Source organism: Humulus lupulus, chromosome 1, assembly GCF_963169125.1.
Source record: "Humulus lupulus chromosome 1, drHumLupu1.1, whole genome shotgun sequence".
NCBI classification, from domain to species: Eukaryota; Viridiplantae; Streptophyta; class Magnoliopsida; order Rosales; family Cannabaceae; genus Humulus; species Humulus lupulus.
In genome coordinates, this window is record NC_084793.1 from 164,829,076 (window position 1) to 164,847,234 (window position 18,159).

Below are 18,159 nucleotides of genomic sequence, written 5' to 3' on the forward strand. Positions count from 1 at the left end.
ATAACAATGAAAACAAACTCTCACACAACCAAAGTGTAGAGCAGTGGGGATCACCAACTTGAACAAGGTTCAAAACCTTTGTCCAAAATCTTATTTCCCCTATTCTCTAAGCACTAAGGGATCTCTCTAGGAAATAGCTCTCTGGAATTATCAAGCCTCTATGGTGTATTTTCTAGCCAAGTGCTTTGTGGATGGAAAATGGTGTGTCTTACAAGTGAGCATTAGGCTCCTATTTATAGAGTTTGAGATACCCCTTTGAATTTCAAATTCCACCAACCCCCATGGTTGTTACCAATGTTTAATTGGATGTTTATGGAATTAAAATGGAGATTTGGGAGTTATTTGGGATGTTAGAACCGTTCAATTTGGAAAAAACTGAAAAATCATATAGGCTGTCAGCCTTACTGGCCGCGGCCAGGACTTTTCAGTGGTCGTGCCCACTGGCTTCTGTCCCCCAGGCCGCGGCTACTAAAAGTCAGTGGCCGCGACCACATGCCATTTTCAGCACAAAAATTGTCATTTTCCAAATCATTCCAAAACGTCCCAAATCCTTTCCCACATGATTTTGTAACCTCCAAACACCTATTGGGAGTTAAAAACATGTCTCCAACAGCCATATTTCATTATGGCTTTATGAAATCCAATCTCAAATGTGTAACATATAATATACACATTATTGGGTAATATTTGACAGTTACAAATTTGTAACTGATTTTGTAACTCCAAAATATGTCACATTTGGGCACACACATGTGTCCAATTTTGTGACTCTCAATAATATGTTACAAGGTGTGACAAATCACATTTTGTCACATTATTTAATCTAATATTATATTATATGAAATAATATAACAAACAAGACCCAAAGCAAAGGAAAAAAATAATAATAATTTCATATCTAAAACAAATATAATCAGATTGGAATCATTAAAAGAGAAGAAGATAAAAGAGAGAATAGATAAACATGAGGTAGAGAAACAACTACATTATTATAAAATTACTCCACAGTAGCTAGTAAGTAACATACATTATGATATAGAGCATCTTCACCAATTTGAAACATCAGAGCAACAGATGGATGTTTTTTGTTTTGACTTCACCACAGAAAAACCATACCCGAGTAAGGAAAAATGCTTTACACGGAAGAGTCAAACACTCAAGAAGACATGGAAGTGATTGGATATCCAATAAAACATAAGGGTGTTCTCTTAATCTCCTATAAATACCCATTAAAGGCTTCAAAAATGATAGAATGATCTTTAAGCCAACACACAGTAATTGATACTAAAAACTTGAAGCAAATAACCTATAGTTTAGAAATGTGATTTATAGGGTGAGAAAGAAAATTTAGAACAAATCATGAGAGACACTCACTAAACTTTAAAACAATAACTCTTTCAATCCTTAACAAAATCTCTAAAAAAAATAGAGACTTATAAATCTCAAATCATAACTTCAACTAAATCATGAATACAATAAAGATATGCAAGTTTCCAAATTAAAAACTGAAACAGACAAATGGAAATAAAGAAACTTTTTTCAAAGAAATATCCATCAACTTGTAGCATAAAGTACATATCATGACCATCATGTAAAGTATGAGCTTTTAGAATGAAGCACTTTCCAGCGGATGAACAAAAACGAGCTCTGTAACAAGAGAAAATTAAAAAAAGGTCATGAACAAATACAAACCCCAAGACACCAAATCATATCGAAACCCAAAACATCCAATACCGAACAAAAGATCAATACTAACCAAATTTAATATAATCACTTTTCCCAAATAGTTGTGTTCCCTCTGCTCTTTCTCAGCACCCAAAGAACTTTCTCACATAATCCCTCTACTAAAAACTTGTTACATTTACATGAATGAGAGCTTGTGATATATATATATATATAAAGGCAACAGAAAGCATCGAATAACTAAAAATGACAAATAAATGTTGAGTAAACCAATTAGACATTGGAAGATAAAATATGCATGTAAGTTTTAATTAAAAAAATGAAACACAGAAGAGAGTTGAATGTATATATATTTTATTTTTGTAAAATACCATTTTACTCATATGATTGTGAATAACTAGAACACTTGGAGAGCAAAAACAGCTCAAAAAATAGAGCATTATAGATCAGATTTAAAACATACTCAAAAACAGAAAAATTAATCTGAAATAACATCATAGATTCAAGAAAACAAAAGTCAATAACAAAATAAGATCAATAATCAGATTCACCACACAACATAGACAACCATAAAAGGAAAAAGCCTCAGTAAATAAAAATCATCATAAACCACCCTTCAGTCTTAGGGATTTTCATCAAACAAGATCAGAATTATACCTCAACCAAATATCTACCAAGCCATTGCAATCCACTATTGCAATAACATTATACAAGCAACAAAGGTCTTACAGCAAAAAAAAAAACAAGAAACTTCATACATTGAATATTGGTTGAGAAAAGATTATCAATATACATATATAGACCATTAACTTGGAACTAACCTGGTACAAGACCATCGTAGACCCACGAGTCGAGCCACGTCGTAGACCCACGAGTCGAGCCACGCCGTAGACCCACCGCTGTAATGTTATATTATTTTATAATATAATGTAATATTATATTATATTATAATATAATGTTTTAGATTAAATAAATGCGACAAAGAGTGTCACATATTGTAACATATAATAGAGAGTTACAATATTTAGATATATGAGATATATCCAAATAATGTAACATATGTGGTGTTACAAATTTGTAACTTCTAAATATTACCCTTTATTGTGTAAATTTGGTGTTACACAATATTGAGATGAATTTGATAAAGCCATTTGAGAAATGGTTGTTAGAGATATGATTTTAACCCTCAATAATGTGTTTTGGGGGTTACAAAATCATTTGGGAGGGTTTGGAACCATTTGGAAAAACAACACATTTTCAAGTGCTGAAATTGGTCGGTGGCCGCGGCCTGTGGGACAGAGAGCAGTGGCCGTGGCCACTGATGTCCCTGGCCGCGGCCACAGGTGTAAATTTGACCAATTTTTCAGTTTTTTCAATCTTTGTTGAATGGCTCAAAAAATCCAAATAACTCCCAAATCTCATTTTTAATTCCATATTAATCCAATTAAACATTGGTAACAGCCATGGGGGTTGGTGGAATTTGAAATTCAAAGGGTATCTATAAACTCTATAAATAGGAGCCTATAGCTCACTTGAAAGACAAAACATTTCTATCCATTAGAGCACTTGACTAGAAACACCTTGAGGCTTGATAATTCTAGAAAGCATTTCCTTTAATCTGAGAGAAATCCCTTAGTGCTTAAGTTAGGGGGAAATAAGCTTTTGGACAAAGGTTTTAAACCTTGTTCAAGTTGGTGATCCCCAACCCTATTCACTTAGGTTGTGTAAGTGAGAGTTTACTTGTGTTTCTGTTCTTACATTTTATTCTATTGCTTTTCTTCTTATTCTCTTGTTCTAGTTACTTGTAACTTTTGTTTAGAGTTGCAATCTTCTCTTTTGTTTCAAACACCTTTACTTTACTTGTAATCTTTTGCTTAGAGTTGTATTTTTCACTATTCTCTTCTTCTTGTTCTTTTTGTTTATTTGTACTTTCAGCTATAGAGTTGTAACCTTATTTAATCAATCTATATTTATTTGCAATATATTGCCTAGAGTTGTAATATTCTTACCTATTTCCATTGAGGCAAATACATATTTTCCTAACACGCAAGCACCGTCGCACCCACGAGTGAGCCACGCCGTAGACCCACGAGTCGAGCCTCACTGTCACACGACCCAAGCCGCGGGCCCCCATCACCTTGTTACACACCTGCAAAAAACAGAGAGAAAGAAAGAAAGATTGAACGAGAGAGTAGCTCAGAGAGAAAGAAAGAGCGAGAGAGAGTTACCGTTGAAGAATGATGTCGCTGCACTGTCCCTCTCCAAAGCTAGTTTCCGAGAGAAGCCCCTACACCCTTCCATTCACCCGTCGACCATGTGAAAGAAATAGAGGGAGAAGGACTGAGAGAAAAGAGATCGAGAGAGAGACTGGATGTAGGAGAGAGGCAGAACGACTAGGGTAGAGAGAACCCATTTCAGAAAGGCGCGATACTAATTCATTTGGCACCCTAATTTCATTTGCTCCATGTTTTTTTCTCCATGTTTTTATTTACTTATTCAACAATAACGTTTTAAAAATTATGTAATATTTTACCATAATATTTAGTCATATTTCTTGTGGTGTAAGCAATTCAAAAGCTTTCACATACAACAATCATGGTAATACGCAAGTAAATTTATATTCATGCTCAATCAGGGTGATAATAAGCACATTTTTCTAGATATGCATAGCAGTAATAATGCTATTAAGCACATTCTTTATCATTCACATAATAGTCAAGGCCAGTGTAACGCCCTGGATACCCCAGAACAGTTACGGTGAACGGTGAACCGGAAATTTGACCCGCTACCCGAGTCCTTTGGTTAAAAACGTGATCTAGGTGTCATTAACAGGTTAAGGTGTCAAACCAGTAAAAAGGAAAGGGCACTTTTCATTAAGTAAATAAACTGCTCATGAGCCTTTTAAAATGTTTACAAGTAGTTCAAGTTACAAAAGAGTTGCTACAGTCCCAAATATACAATCTCCGCTGGCCTAAGCGGAAAAAATAGGGTAAACCCCTAGTCCCTCTGAGAACTCCTTGACCGTGGCGGTCAAGCGGCCCTGTATGTACATCACATCGCCCAAGCTCTCCACTCAAGGCTGGCCAAGCTTTTCCTTCCCTTTACCTGCACCACATAGCACCCATGAGCCGAGGCCCAGCAAGAAAACATAACAAAACATGATATAATATCAACAACGATCATAATAACCACTCAGGACTATCAGCCCAACAAATAGGTGACAATAGCCGAAAGTCACAATAATGAGCATCGCTCCCTCTAGCCATGTGACGATAGGGTCACCAGGGCTTAACTGAACAGTGATACATTTATAAGTTCGTTTAGGACAGGTGCAAGGTGATTAGTCACCAACATAACCTTCCTCACGACTCTGGAGTCGAAACTATGGACAACGTCCCTTAGCCGTGTGACAAACAGTCACCGGGGTCTCATACCTTGGCTATATTCATCTGGTTGTAAGCCAGGCAAGCGCTTATAAGTTCCTCGACCCTAGGGTCGGTCTGGCATTAATGTTATAGAGCCATTCAATGCATGATTCTCGACTTTAGAGTCGGTCCCTGACTAGTCAGTGTCTCAACAGGTAAACAGCGTTCAACAACATTTAATATGCAATCCATGTCCACATATATCAACCAGCATGCCTCAAATATCAGACCATACATGCCATATACCTATACAGGGTGCAACTGTATTCAAACACCGTTTTCTTACCTCTGGTTCGAGTGAGAATAATTATATAAACGACCCCTGAGAACGATCAACCTTTAAATTCCTCGACGGTCACCTGGTCATAACCAAAATATAGGATTCATCAATAAAAATGATAACTGAGGGTTCCCAAACCAAATCCCAGCCCCCGAGACCTCAAAAACTACCCAATCGGGTACTAGGTCCAACCCCGAGGCCTATGGTTTGAATCCCTAAGCTAAAAACCATTTTCTAGCAAATTTGGCCTCTTGGGCCACGGCCCCAAAAAGCCGTGCCGCGGCACGCCCCTAAGCCTCATCTGCCAGACGCACCTGGGCCGCGGCACACAAAAGCCGTGCCGCGGCACCCAGCCCAGAAAAGCAAGAATGCCCAACACGAACCAGTTTTCAACCTTGCATTTTCCCTCTCAAACCAGACCTTCAAACCATCATAGAACCTCCTCCAAACATGTAATTAAACCCCTAAACCTTACCTATAACACCTCCTCACCAAAACCCAATCAACTAACACCAAAAACTCCCTTTAATCCTCACTCCCCACATCAAAATCCATGAGTTAAAAACCAAAACGAAAACAGAGTACTAACTGAAATTAATGGCCAAAACTCACCTTGAGACTAGCTTTAAACCTCCCACACAGGCTAACACAAGTGCTCCAACCCAGCCTTGAGTTCCTCTAGCTTGAATTATCACCAAGAACACAAAACTCCCAAAGAAGCAATGAAGGAGATGGAGTAAGGAGGATGTACGGGAATGGAAGAGACAAACCCTGTTTTTTACTCTGTTTGTTCTACAGCCTTCAGCCACTAAACCTTATACAAATCCTCACTAAAATGACCAAAATGCCCTTATACCATTTCAAGCCTCTTAAACCAACCCAAGGGCAAAATTGGTACATCTAGCTTAACCCGTTAATCATAATTAACGCTTCCCAATTCCCGCTAACCTCAAAATCCTCAAACACCAATATTTTATAACCCGTTACCCTAAAATCCCCGGTAACGCTATAACCTTTAATATCACCCCGAGACTCACCCCGAGCCCCGAGCTCAAACCTGTTATGACCAAACCGATAAATCATGTTCAAAGATCGTCTCATGTCGAAATACTCGAACCAACCCACATTATAATGTGGTCTCACAATATATCATTAACATACAACAAATATTCAATTATACCCTCAACGGGCCAAATTACCATAATACCCCTGTAAACATATGTGGACTCACATGCATGCATTTAACATCATATGATAATATAATTCTCATAAACATGCATAAACACATTTAACGGCATAATTAAACAGTTATGGCCCTCCCGGCCTACTAATCCAGCCATTAACCATAATAGGGAATCCGGGGCATTACAGCCAGGCCCTATCAGTATAACTCATGCTCCCTAAACAAGCATGCAAATAAGACATTCATATGTCAATTAAGCAGGTAACAAGAATTAACATAAATAGTTACCGAACTCTGAGTCGAGCTTGTCTTCAGCAGCGAGTGTACATCCCTAGCCAATCTTTAGGAACTAATAAACCTAAACCAATTTGATACCAAGTTGTAACGTCAATCTAATCCAAGAATGTTGCACTGTATAATTTAAATAGTGCTTAACTCGCTAAACGAGTCATTTGAGTTTAAACCATGTAATTAAAACTAACCATAGGTTTAGGTACTGTTATCCAGATTTCCGGATAGCGTTTAGATTGATGTCCTCGGGGAAGCAGAATTATCGATGTCTTTCACGGTAGGTGACCAGAGTTCGCGGATGGACAGAAAGGCTTCGCCTCTCCTGTTTAGTATCCGGATTACTCTTCCAAGCAAGCACAACACGGAAACTCATCGACTCTCCCGGACTCCCGAAGGATACCCCTCGGGGAGGCCCCTTCCAGGAGAGGCTCTTCGAGTGGTCCCCGCGGAAACAGTTCCGTGCCTCGCACAGAACAAAACCGAACGGTCGAGTCCGGGAGAAGGCATATTTGGAACGATATCCGTCTGACACAGGATCCCGCCTGACACGCCCGTCAGGTCAAAGCCGCACACATCCCAGCACGCCTAAGGGTACCTTTTCGCCTACTGTTCCGCTGACAACTTGGAAAAGACGGCTGACTTTGTGTGTTCCCCATACTTTCACGTAAATATACCCACATAGAGTCTTGTAGCCATGCTACTACAGTAATTGTATCCCCTATTTATGGCTAGTGTAATTAAGACTCATGTACGTAGAGAAAAACCCTAATCCGAAACCCTAGCTATAAAGACCCCTTCATTTTACAAGAAGAGGGACGAACAGATCACATAGCAAAAACTCTACTAAAATCTCTCTAGCTTCATCTTCTTCAAGAGAACCCGAGAGAAACACTGTGAGTGTGTGAAGTTCTTGCGCACCAGCCATCTTACTGTAACCTTTTCCAAGTATAATAACATCGACTCGTGGACTAGGGCTTGTTAACGCCTGAACCACGTAAAAACACTGTTTGTTTAGCTATATTTCAGCATTTCTACAGTTCTTATCTTTTTATTATTCTGTTTGTATTCGTTTCCGAAAAACTCGGTAAACAGGTACTAAAAATTTCTGTCAAAAGTCAACCATTTCATTAAAAAGAGTTCAACTTCCATACATGGGATCCCATCGTAGTTTAAAATGGTTACAAACCCAAAAAATGAATACAAAAGCCGACCTAGACGGCAAAATCAGGGTCCAACCCTAATTCCAACTGATAGCCTCGGCCATGGCAGACGAGCAGGCCACATATGTACACTCTACCCATGAAGCTCTCCAACTCATACACTGCCCTTGAAGCTCTCCAACTCATGACTGGTCCAGCTTTTCCTTTCCTTTACCTGCATCATTTAGCACCCGTGAGCCAAGGCTCATTAAGAAAACATAAACATGGTTATAAGCAGTACATTATCAGACCGAAAATTCATAACTAGCATGCCAACAATAATAACCCTACTCATGTATGTAATTAACTCAAATAAGCGACTATAGAGTCACACTAGGGCTTAGTGCCCATCTTTCATATAACCAGCCTTAGAGCTAGCCAAGCAGGTCTGATGCTTAACATTCTAGATGACCCTAGAGGCGTTCAAGTGTATGTCTCGCTTCTGGGTTGGCTTAACCCTATCGGTCAGCGTTTAACACGCTATTACCACCCTCGACTTCTAAGTTGAGCCTTTAAACTCTCGACTCATAAGTTGAGTCCATTTAACCTTCAACTAATAAGTTGAGTCTTTCAACCTTCAACTGATAAGTCGAGTCTTCTAGAACCGGTTATACCCTTGACTATTAAGCCAAGCCCAACATCAGATAACATAGATAAATCTTCAGCTTATAAGCTAAGCTTCCCCAATCAGTTATACAGACCAATTGTTATTACATAACATAGGTAAACACAGCGCATTTAATATGTTTAATAAAAGATTCTCAATATAACGTTAATCATGTACTATGATCGGGCCAAGCCCTAAACGCAGACCGGATGTTGTTTTCTTACCGCAGGTCCGAGTGTAATGTGTATTAAGAACGACCCTCGAGCACGATCCCAGTTCCGAGCCCCTAGCAATAACCTATGTTACCCCTATCGTTGATAAGCTTTTCCCCAAGAAATCCTGAGCCTAAGCTAGCCTCAATTCCTCTTTGATTGCAGAGAATTCCCAAGGAATTAGAAGAAAGTGAGTATGCCAAGAGAGCGAGAAAATGTTGAGAGAGTTTGAACGTTCCAAGTATTTTATGTTTATAAGGTTACTTAGAGTTCAAGTAACTCTAAGTAAATCCCGAGGCTCGGGGTACCAAAAAAGCCCCCGAGGGTAAAATGGTCAAAAACCCCATAACTCCCTCCTAATCTCATTAACTCCAAATATATCCTCCAATATTTACTCACATTACCCGATATTCCGGTAATGTGCTTAATACCCAAAATACCCCTTGACTCACCCCGAGTTAGGTATTGGATCCCGTTGTGACTTTCCTACTAACTTGCTCCCTAGGATCTCCTCGTGCCGAGTCCCAAATATATCTATATAATACTGTGGTCCCACACATATATCACATATATGCACATATATTCCAAATATACCCATAACGGGCAAAATTACAAAAATTGCCCTTCTGATAAGAAATAGGCCCACATGCATATTTAATACACATAAACATGCATATCTAATCGTATTAAAATATAACTAACACAATCATATAATGATACACATATACATCACATAAACACATACTTGTCACCAATATCCATAATTTTCCATCCTGGCCCCCTAATCAAGGCCCTAAGCCTTATTAGGTCATTTGGGACGTTACAATTCACCTCAGTAAAATTTCTAAGTGAGGTCATTCATCTCAAACCCCCACCTCAAATGGTGAGAATTTCTAAGTGAGTTAATTCTTCACAAAATTATTAAAGATACGAAAATTCATGCGCTTGACTTGATTCCTTTAAAGGATACGTAAACAACTTTGTCACTAAAGCTAAGTGTAGTCACAAGATACCATAAATTCCCAAAGTTCTCAAATATCAAGCACAACCTTAAAAATCCATATAAGGTCATTCACCTCAGAATTTTTCCCAACTTCCAAAACATCAAATAATTCCATGAAATGCTCATCTATCGGAATTTCTAAAATTATCATGGAACCCTAAATGATCATTCACCATATTTCTTCCACTCACTTTCTAAAATATCACATTTAGAACCACAAGTGGCTTGATCTCTCAACAGGGGTATGTAGGAAGCTTATTCAATGAAATTTATAGAGTTCAGCCACAATTCTAAATTCACCCAAATTTTCTCCTAAATTACACAAGTAATTAATCTAATTGTAATTGGAATAAAAATGTGTTCCTTTAAACAAAAAATTGTAATTAAGAGGTTATTCTTATAATCTTGGATGGGTCGAACTTAAATTAATAAACTCTTATGGTATAAATTTAGCATAGATGAAATTATGTTTGAAATTAATTTTATTGCTTTAAAAATGTGAAATTTTTGTTTGACAAGTCTCATTTTGTCAAGATAGGTTAAAATTTGGCAATACACTATTTTTATAGTTATAAAAATAATTAAACATTTGTATAAAAAATAATCGAATTCTATTGAAATTTTATGCAAAAAGAATGCCGACAAAATGCGAATTGGAAAAAAAATAACAATTAAAAAAACATGACTCCACACAAAGAAAATCACATCATGATTCAAAGTGCATAAACATATGCTTCAAAACAACACTTATCACTACATAAGGTGGGAAACTACTTACCCAAAGATTTTCTCCTCCAAATAATAAACTTAGTAATGTCGAGGGTTTATGGATGAATCTTCCTGTTGTATGTAAAATACTCTAATAAGTGTGTTGATTTTAAAGGGTAATGTGAAAAAAACGGGTGAAACATTGGTCTTCGATTTCAAGTGGTGTTTGATTTGGGGTGAGAGGGAAAGAGAGATAGAAAGTGAAGAGAAATGAGGCTTACAATTATGAGAGGGACACTTTCATATTAATGAGTTTTTCAAGCATATTTTTTAAACATGATCAGTAAGGGCAGGGCTGTGCAAAAAAATTTGCAACCCGCCCAACCCAAATAAATTACCCAAACCAACATGAAAAAACCGAAAATAAAAATGCAACCCAAAAAACCCGAGTTAATTTTAACCTGCCCAATCTGTTAATTGGGCAGGTTGAAAAATAGGTCCAACCTGTTCAATTAAAACCAACCCTCCCAATTAAACTTTTATTTTTTAATAATATTTTTTTAATATTTTCTTGGACTTTTAAGCTTTAATATTTTCTTTTTATTTTAAGAATAAATGTTTGTTTAACACTTTAATGTTGATTCAATTAATATTTTAAAAGCTACAATCAATTTTGAAATTTTGAAGCTTGATATATAACAATTACACTAACAACATATTGTAAAAAAAAAATTATAACGGTTTGGGCAAGTTAACCTGCCCAAACCATTGGACTGGTTAAAAAAATTTCCTTATTTGGTCAGAATATAAATTAGGTAACCCAAACCAATTATGATATAAACCGATTAAATTTTTTTATAATCCACCGAACCCGCCCAATGCTCAGCCCTAAGTAAGGGGATGAAAGTGAAAGTGAAGAAAGAGATGGTGCTTACGAATATGAGTGCTGATGAAACATGTCTCAAATTTCCCTTGAAAAAGACGAGATTAAATTATTTTGGGAAATTTGAGATTTTATGCATAATGAGGGGGCCTAAATCTAAAGCACTCTCAATCTTGGCATCATGTAAAATTGATGCTAAACTTTGCCCAATTACCGAAATACCCCTACTAGATTTTCTAACTCTCTTCTCACCTCACAAAGCTCTATTCTCTCTCTCTCTCTCTCTCAATCTCAAATACTTCCATAGCACAATCACACCACACCCACCTCTATTTCATTCAGATTTGAAAGCTCTCTTGCCATCTTTTTGCTTTTTTTCTTTCTTTCTAATTTCATTTGTCTTTAATGATTCAAAGCTTAAACTTAGTAAAAAGTTTAGATAAAACACTAAAATATGCACTTCGAACAAGTCTATGTTTGATTGTGTTTTTTTTTTTGCAATTTTTTACAATTTTTTTAGATTTGAAACGTAAAAATTTACAGAAAACTCGATGTACCTCGATGCCCAACTCGATCGGCCCATAAAAAATATATTTTTCATGAAAAAAGTCATCTGCCTCGACATGCCTCAATGGAACTCGATGCAATTAATAGAAAGTGCATAACTTTTCACTCGGGTGTCTGTTTTGGGTGAATTTTTTTTAATTTGGGTATTTTTTGAGATCTACAAGTCTATGATGTATACACACACATTTGGGAAGTTCAAAGATTAAAAACACACCCAAGTGTGAAAATATAGGGGCATTTTTTTTTAAACTTTGGGATGTTCTTAATCTTTGAACTTCTCAAATGTGTATGTACATATCATAGACGTGTAGATCTCAAAAAAATAACCAAATTAAAAAAGATCACCCAAAACGGACACCCGAGTGAAAAGTTATGCACTTTCTATGAATTGCATCGAGTCCCATCATGTTCTATCGAGGCCTGTAGAGATGGTATCAATTTTCATTAAGGTCTATCAAGGCTAATGATTTTTTTTTTCATGAAAATCATGATTTTCATGATATGCCTCAATACACCTCGATGGGCCCTCAAAAATCATGTTTTTCATGAAGAAAGTCATCTCCCTCAATAGGGCTCGTTGAAAATCGATGTGACCTCGACAGGTCTCGATAGAACTCGATGGAACTTGATGTAATTCATAGAAAATGCATAACTTTTTCACTCGGGTGTCCGTTTTGGGTATTTTTTGTGTGTGTGATTTTGGTTATTTTTTTAGATCTACACGTCTATGATGTGTACACACACATTTGAGAAGTTCAAAGATTAAAAACACACCCAACATTGAAAATATAGGGGCATTGTTTTTAACTTTGGGGTGTTTTTAATCTTTGAACTTCTCAAATGTGTGTGTACATATCATAGATGTGTAGATCTCAAAAGAATAACCAAATTAAAAAAAAATCACCCAAAATGGATACCCAAGTGAAAAGTTATGCACTTTCTATGAATTACATTGAGTTCCATCGCGTTCTATAGAAGCCTGTCGATGTGGCATCGATTTTCATCGAGATTTGTCGAGACAAATGATTTTTTTTAATGAAAATCATGATTTTCATGATATGCCTCGATACACCTCGATGTACCTCGATGGACCCTCAAAAATCATGTTTTTCATGAAAAAAGTCATCTGCCTCGACAGGCTTCGATGAAAAATCGATGCGACCTCGACAAACCTCAATAGAACTCGATGAAACTCAATGCAATTCATAAAAAGTGCATAACTTTTCACTCGTGAATCCGTTTTGGGTGAATTTTTTTTTTAATTTAAGTACTTTTTTTAGATCTACACGTCTGTGATGTATACACACACATTTGGGAAGTTAAAAGATTAATAATATACCAAACTTTGAAAATATAGGGGCATTGTTTTTAACTTTGGGGTGTTTTCAATATTTGAACTTCCCAAATGTGTGTGTATACATCATAGACATGTAGATCTAAAAAAATACGCAAATTAAATTTTTTTTACCCAAAACGGACACCCAAGTGAAAAGTTATGTACTTTCTTCCATCGAGTTTTATCGAGGCCTGTCGAGGCATATGATTTTTTTCATGAAAAACATGATTTTTAAGGGCCCATCGAGCTGGACATCGAGGTATATCGAGTTTTCTGCAAATTTTTACGTTTTAGATCTAAAAAATTGCATAAAAAACAATAAAATCAAATACATAATTGTTCAAAATACATATACTCGTGTTTTAACTAAACTTTTTACTTAGTTTAAGCTTTGAATCATTAAAGACAAATGAAATTAGAAAGAAAAAAACAAAGAGCAAAAACATGGCAAGAGAGCTTCTATAGTGTTCGTGGGTCGATGTGTGGTCTTCAAATCTAAAAGAAATAGATGTGGGTGTGGTATGATTGTGATTGTGCTATATAAGTGTCTCAAATTGAAAGAGAGAGAGAGTATAGAGCTTCGTGAGATGAGAAAAGAGTTAGAAAATCTAGTAAGAATATTTTTGATAATTAAACAAAGTTTAACATTAATTTTATATGATGCAAAAATTGAGAGTGATTTAGATTTAGAACCTCATTATGTATAAAATCTCAAATTTCCCATTATATTTGATTTTATACGGCAAGGCAAAGAGAAAGGGGAGGTTGACTGCATCCATTCCATTAAAACAAATTGATTACTTAACGTGCGTGAACAGATCTCGACTGCCACGTAAGCGCAAAAATACAATTCTTTTAATTTTTTTTTAATTTAAATCTAAAAAAATATATAAATAGAGAAGTTAGGCAAATTGTACGTGTGTTTTGGTTTGAGGTTGGGTTGTTGTTGCAAAACTAGTCATTCTCTTCTCATTCTCCAAAATCAGAACCGTTTCCACTTCAAAGCGGCCAAACCTCAATGCCATTGGCCCTTTTCATTTAACTCACATCACATTGCATTTTTCTACGTCAACTCTTTCTTTCTTTTTCTCTTTCTCTCTAAACAAACAGAGCTTTTGTTTGGAAAACCCCACATTCTGATCCGACCTCAGTTATTGTTCCCTTCCGTTCATTAATGGTCGCACCCTTGATTATTTCATTCTCACGAAACAGCTTTTATTTTTGTTTTCTGGGCACATATCGCTCTCTCTCTCTCTCCATCCTTTTCATACACCTACCTCTACCTACACCCAGAGAGAGAACACATCGTGATCCCTTCGTTTTTTTATTTCAAATTTTGCATTTAATTTTTTCCCGATAATAGTACGAATTAATGTATCTTGCTTATCATTGAATTCGGAAACTATTTAAAAGCAGAAAAAGAGACCAATTGAATCTTCAGCGGCGTAATCTGAGGTACAAATTCATATAATATATTTATTCTTGTTATTTTAGAGTGCTTTAATGGATGATATTTTGAGTTTCAGGATTTATTATTTGGGTTTTGTTTAAATTTCGTTAATTTATTAATATTTTCCTGAAATTTTGAAGCTTTAGATTGGATAATCATATTCATATCTTTGTTTTTGTCTCAGTTGAACGAGCTTAAATTTTATGATTAAGGGGTTCAAGTATTGTGATACTTGGTATAGAAAAACAGTGAAAGAAGGCATTAGAAAAATTAGGATGAAAGGAATGCCGAGAAGTAGAGACAAGGATGACAGTGAGAAGCACATGGGTTTGCTTAAACTCGTGCAAATTCTCTCTTTTTTGGTTGTTTTCGTAGCGGGTGTGGTTTTCGGATTAGTAACAACTTCGCATTTCAGTCAGCATATTGTTTCGAAGGCAGAGATCTATTCTTTTATCAATCATTTCTCCGCTGATTCTCCTGAGGCTGATAAGAATGGTAATTGTACTGTTGTGAGGGATTGTGACAAGGATGAAGATTGTTTGAGCATGTATTCGGTTATTAGGCCGAAGAACTTGACGCATCATATGTCTGATCATGAACTATTTTGGAAAGCTTCAATGGTGCCAACAAAGGAAGAGTTTCCCTACAAGAGAGTTCCTAAAGTGGCATTTATGTTTTTGACAAGAGGGCCATTGCCTTTGCTGCCATTGTGGGAGAAGTTTTTTCAGGGGCATGAGAAACTTTTCTCGATTTATGTTCATGCTGTTCCTGGTTTTAAGCTCAATGTTTCTAGTACATCTCCCTTTTTTGGACGAGAAATCCCAAGTCAGGTATGAATCATATATGAATTATTTCCTTAGCTTCTAGTTTCTTATATTTACTGATTTGTTTTTCTATTGCATAAATGGTGTTTTGAACAGTAAACATAAATTTGGCTCTTAATCATTTTAAGTGTATAGCCACACTTGTTACCTATCTTTTTACATCTCTTTATCATTTTTCAACTTAGCTGAACCTGAAATACCTGCAATAAATTGGAGAGTTCTATGCCAGATTTTTTTTTCATCCAAAATGATGATATGGGAAAAAGTAACCGTACACTAATTGTGGACATAAGATTGTGTGAATTAATTCTTCTTTTTGAATTACTCTGGAAAATGTTTGTTTAAAGAACTGTAACTTCTTGTAGATTTAATGATATTTTCTTGAAAATAAACAATTAGACTTTGGGAAATTTAATAAAATTTGTTTCGAATCCAAACAAATTGTGCTATTTGGCCTAAACAGAAAATATCAAGCACCACAATGCTAAATTGAAAAAAAGAATAAAAATAGAAAGATGCCCCAAATTAGATACAATCAAAAGATGCGTTCTCAGTCTGGAACGCATGTGTTGAAGTCTGCTGTTACCACAATTTATTGAGTAGTATGACAGGCATCAATGTTAGGCAACTTTTTATCTGATTGATTAATGACTGCACATTGTTGGCCTTCATTTTTTCTTAGAGAATGTCAGGACAAAGTATTTGTCCATTTATGCTTTCTTCAGTTTTGCTTTTCAACTTTCATCAGAACGACTTATCTCCGTGATCCTGGCTTGTTAGCCCATGAGTCCATAGGACTTCCTGCTAGCTACTTAGTTTATTATGCTTCTTTTCAACTCCTTTTTTCTTTTCTCTAATTATAGCCTATAAGGGAAGAGATGAGTTCCTACAAAATGATCATTCCTATTCAATATCCTCAATTACGAAAGGTAAAAAAACAAAACCATTTTGTCTTCGAAACAGGATGCTCATGGTGGTAAGGTTGTATGACCAAATTCCTCAACTCTTCAGGACTTTTTGATTTCATGGCTCGACAGCCTCTGTTCGCTGTTCTCTGCTTTATAATTTTATTTGTTGCTACTTCTTTTTTTGGGTGTGCCTTTGGAGTCATGCATGTAAACTGCTTGTTTGACATAAGGATTTGAACATTGGCACACAAGAAATGAAATATTTGTGATCACTTTTACATTTTGATCATGTATGGAATGACAGATAGGATTAATTGCATGGTTAACTTTTGTCATGTGCTTTGATTGTGTAATTAGAAAGCATGTTGGAAAGATTAATTCAACCACCTAATTCAAATAATTTTCTCTCATCCAAGACGGATAGTTTTACCCTGTCTATTCTTTCTCTTCATTTGTATACATATATATATAAATATATATATTGATTTAATAAAAATTTGTAACTTTGTAATTGTTTTCTCTCTTATAATTTATTGTTTGCAAATGAGCAACTCGTCCATTTTTCTTCTTCTTTTTTTTCTTGTTCCAATCCATTGCTGTTATATCATATGATTTTTACTTCTAATTCTCTGCAGAAAGTTCATTGGGGAACAGTAACACTGGCTGATGCAGAGAAGCGTCTTTTAGCCAACGCCTTGCTCGATTTCTCAAATGAGCGTTTTATTCTTGTTTCTGAAAGCTGCATTCCTGTCTATAACTTTTCAACTGTCTATAAATATCTAATTCGGTCAGCTCACAGCTTTGTTGAGTCATATGATGAGCCTACTCGTTATGGACGTGGTCGTTATAGCCGCAGAATGCTTCCTGATATTAAACTTTATCAATGGCGAAAAGGGTCTCAATGGTTTGAACTTAATCGCCCTTTAGCTGTATATATAGTCTCAGATACAAAATACTATACCCTTTTCAAGAAATATTGTCTGCCTGCTTGCTATCCAGATGAGCATTACCTACCAACTTTTATCAACATGTTTCATGGCTCACTCAATTCTAATCGAACTGTGACCTGGGTTGACTGGTCAATTGGAGGCCCTCACCCGGTTACATATGGAGAGGCTAATATAACAGAAGATTTTATTCAATCGATAAGGAGTAAAGGGACACCCTGCCAGTACAATTTGGGGACAACATCTATTTGTTATTTGTTTGCTAGAAAGTTTGCTCCGACTGCTTTGGGGCCTTTGCTCAACCTCTCGTCACCAGTGATGGGATTTTGAAAATTTTTGGTTCACACCAGTAACTTCTTAGTTTTCTTTCAACCCTAAGATTCATAGATTTCGGCAGGGTTTTATTGAATAGCTATAATCATTAGCAGTGTTCCTCTGGTCATATTTGTTTCCCAGAAATGTACAGGTGGTAGGTTTTTTTAATACAGAATTTTGTTTTATCCTTCACTTAGGGAATCTGCTATTCTTGCATGGATTTTGAGAAGATAAATTGGAATGTCCTTCGAAGGAGGGCAGCATATATTGGAATATATATATATATATTTATATTTATAGTACTTGTCCTCTGGCTGAATTCTATTATCCACCTGCAT

The 18,159-nt window shown here is 36.1% G+C and overlaps 1 protein-coding gene across 1 annotated transcript; it reads left to right on the forward strand.

Moving 5' to 3' along the window:
- Window positions 1–14,311: 14,311 nt before the first annotated feature.
- LOC133800049 (glycosyltransferase BC10) lies at window positions 14,312–18,123 on the forward strand. The gene is made up of 3 exons (XM_062238029.1): window positions 14,312–14,832; window positions 15,012–15,657; window positions 17,195–18,123. Exons 2-3 carry the CDS (start codon window positions 15,031–15,033, stop codon window positions 17,834–17,836), a joined length of 1,269 nt encoding a protein of 422 aa, XP_062094013.1. The 5' UTR covers window positions 14,312–14,832; window positions 15,012–15,030; the 3' UTR covers window positions 17,837–18,123.
- The last annotated feature ends 36 nt before the right edge of the window (window positions 18,124–18,159 follow it).

Bases quoted from the DNA above. Each gene is read 5' to 3' on its own strand.
- LOC133800049 (XM_062238029.1), top strand. From the start codon at position 15,031: ATGATTAAGGGGTTCAAGTATTGTGATACTTGGTATAGAAAAACAGTG. The intron at 15,658-17,194 runs GTATGAATCATA...AATTCTCTGCAG, and splicing joins GACGAGAAATCCCAAGTCAG to AAAGTTCATTGGGGAACAGT.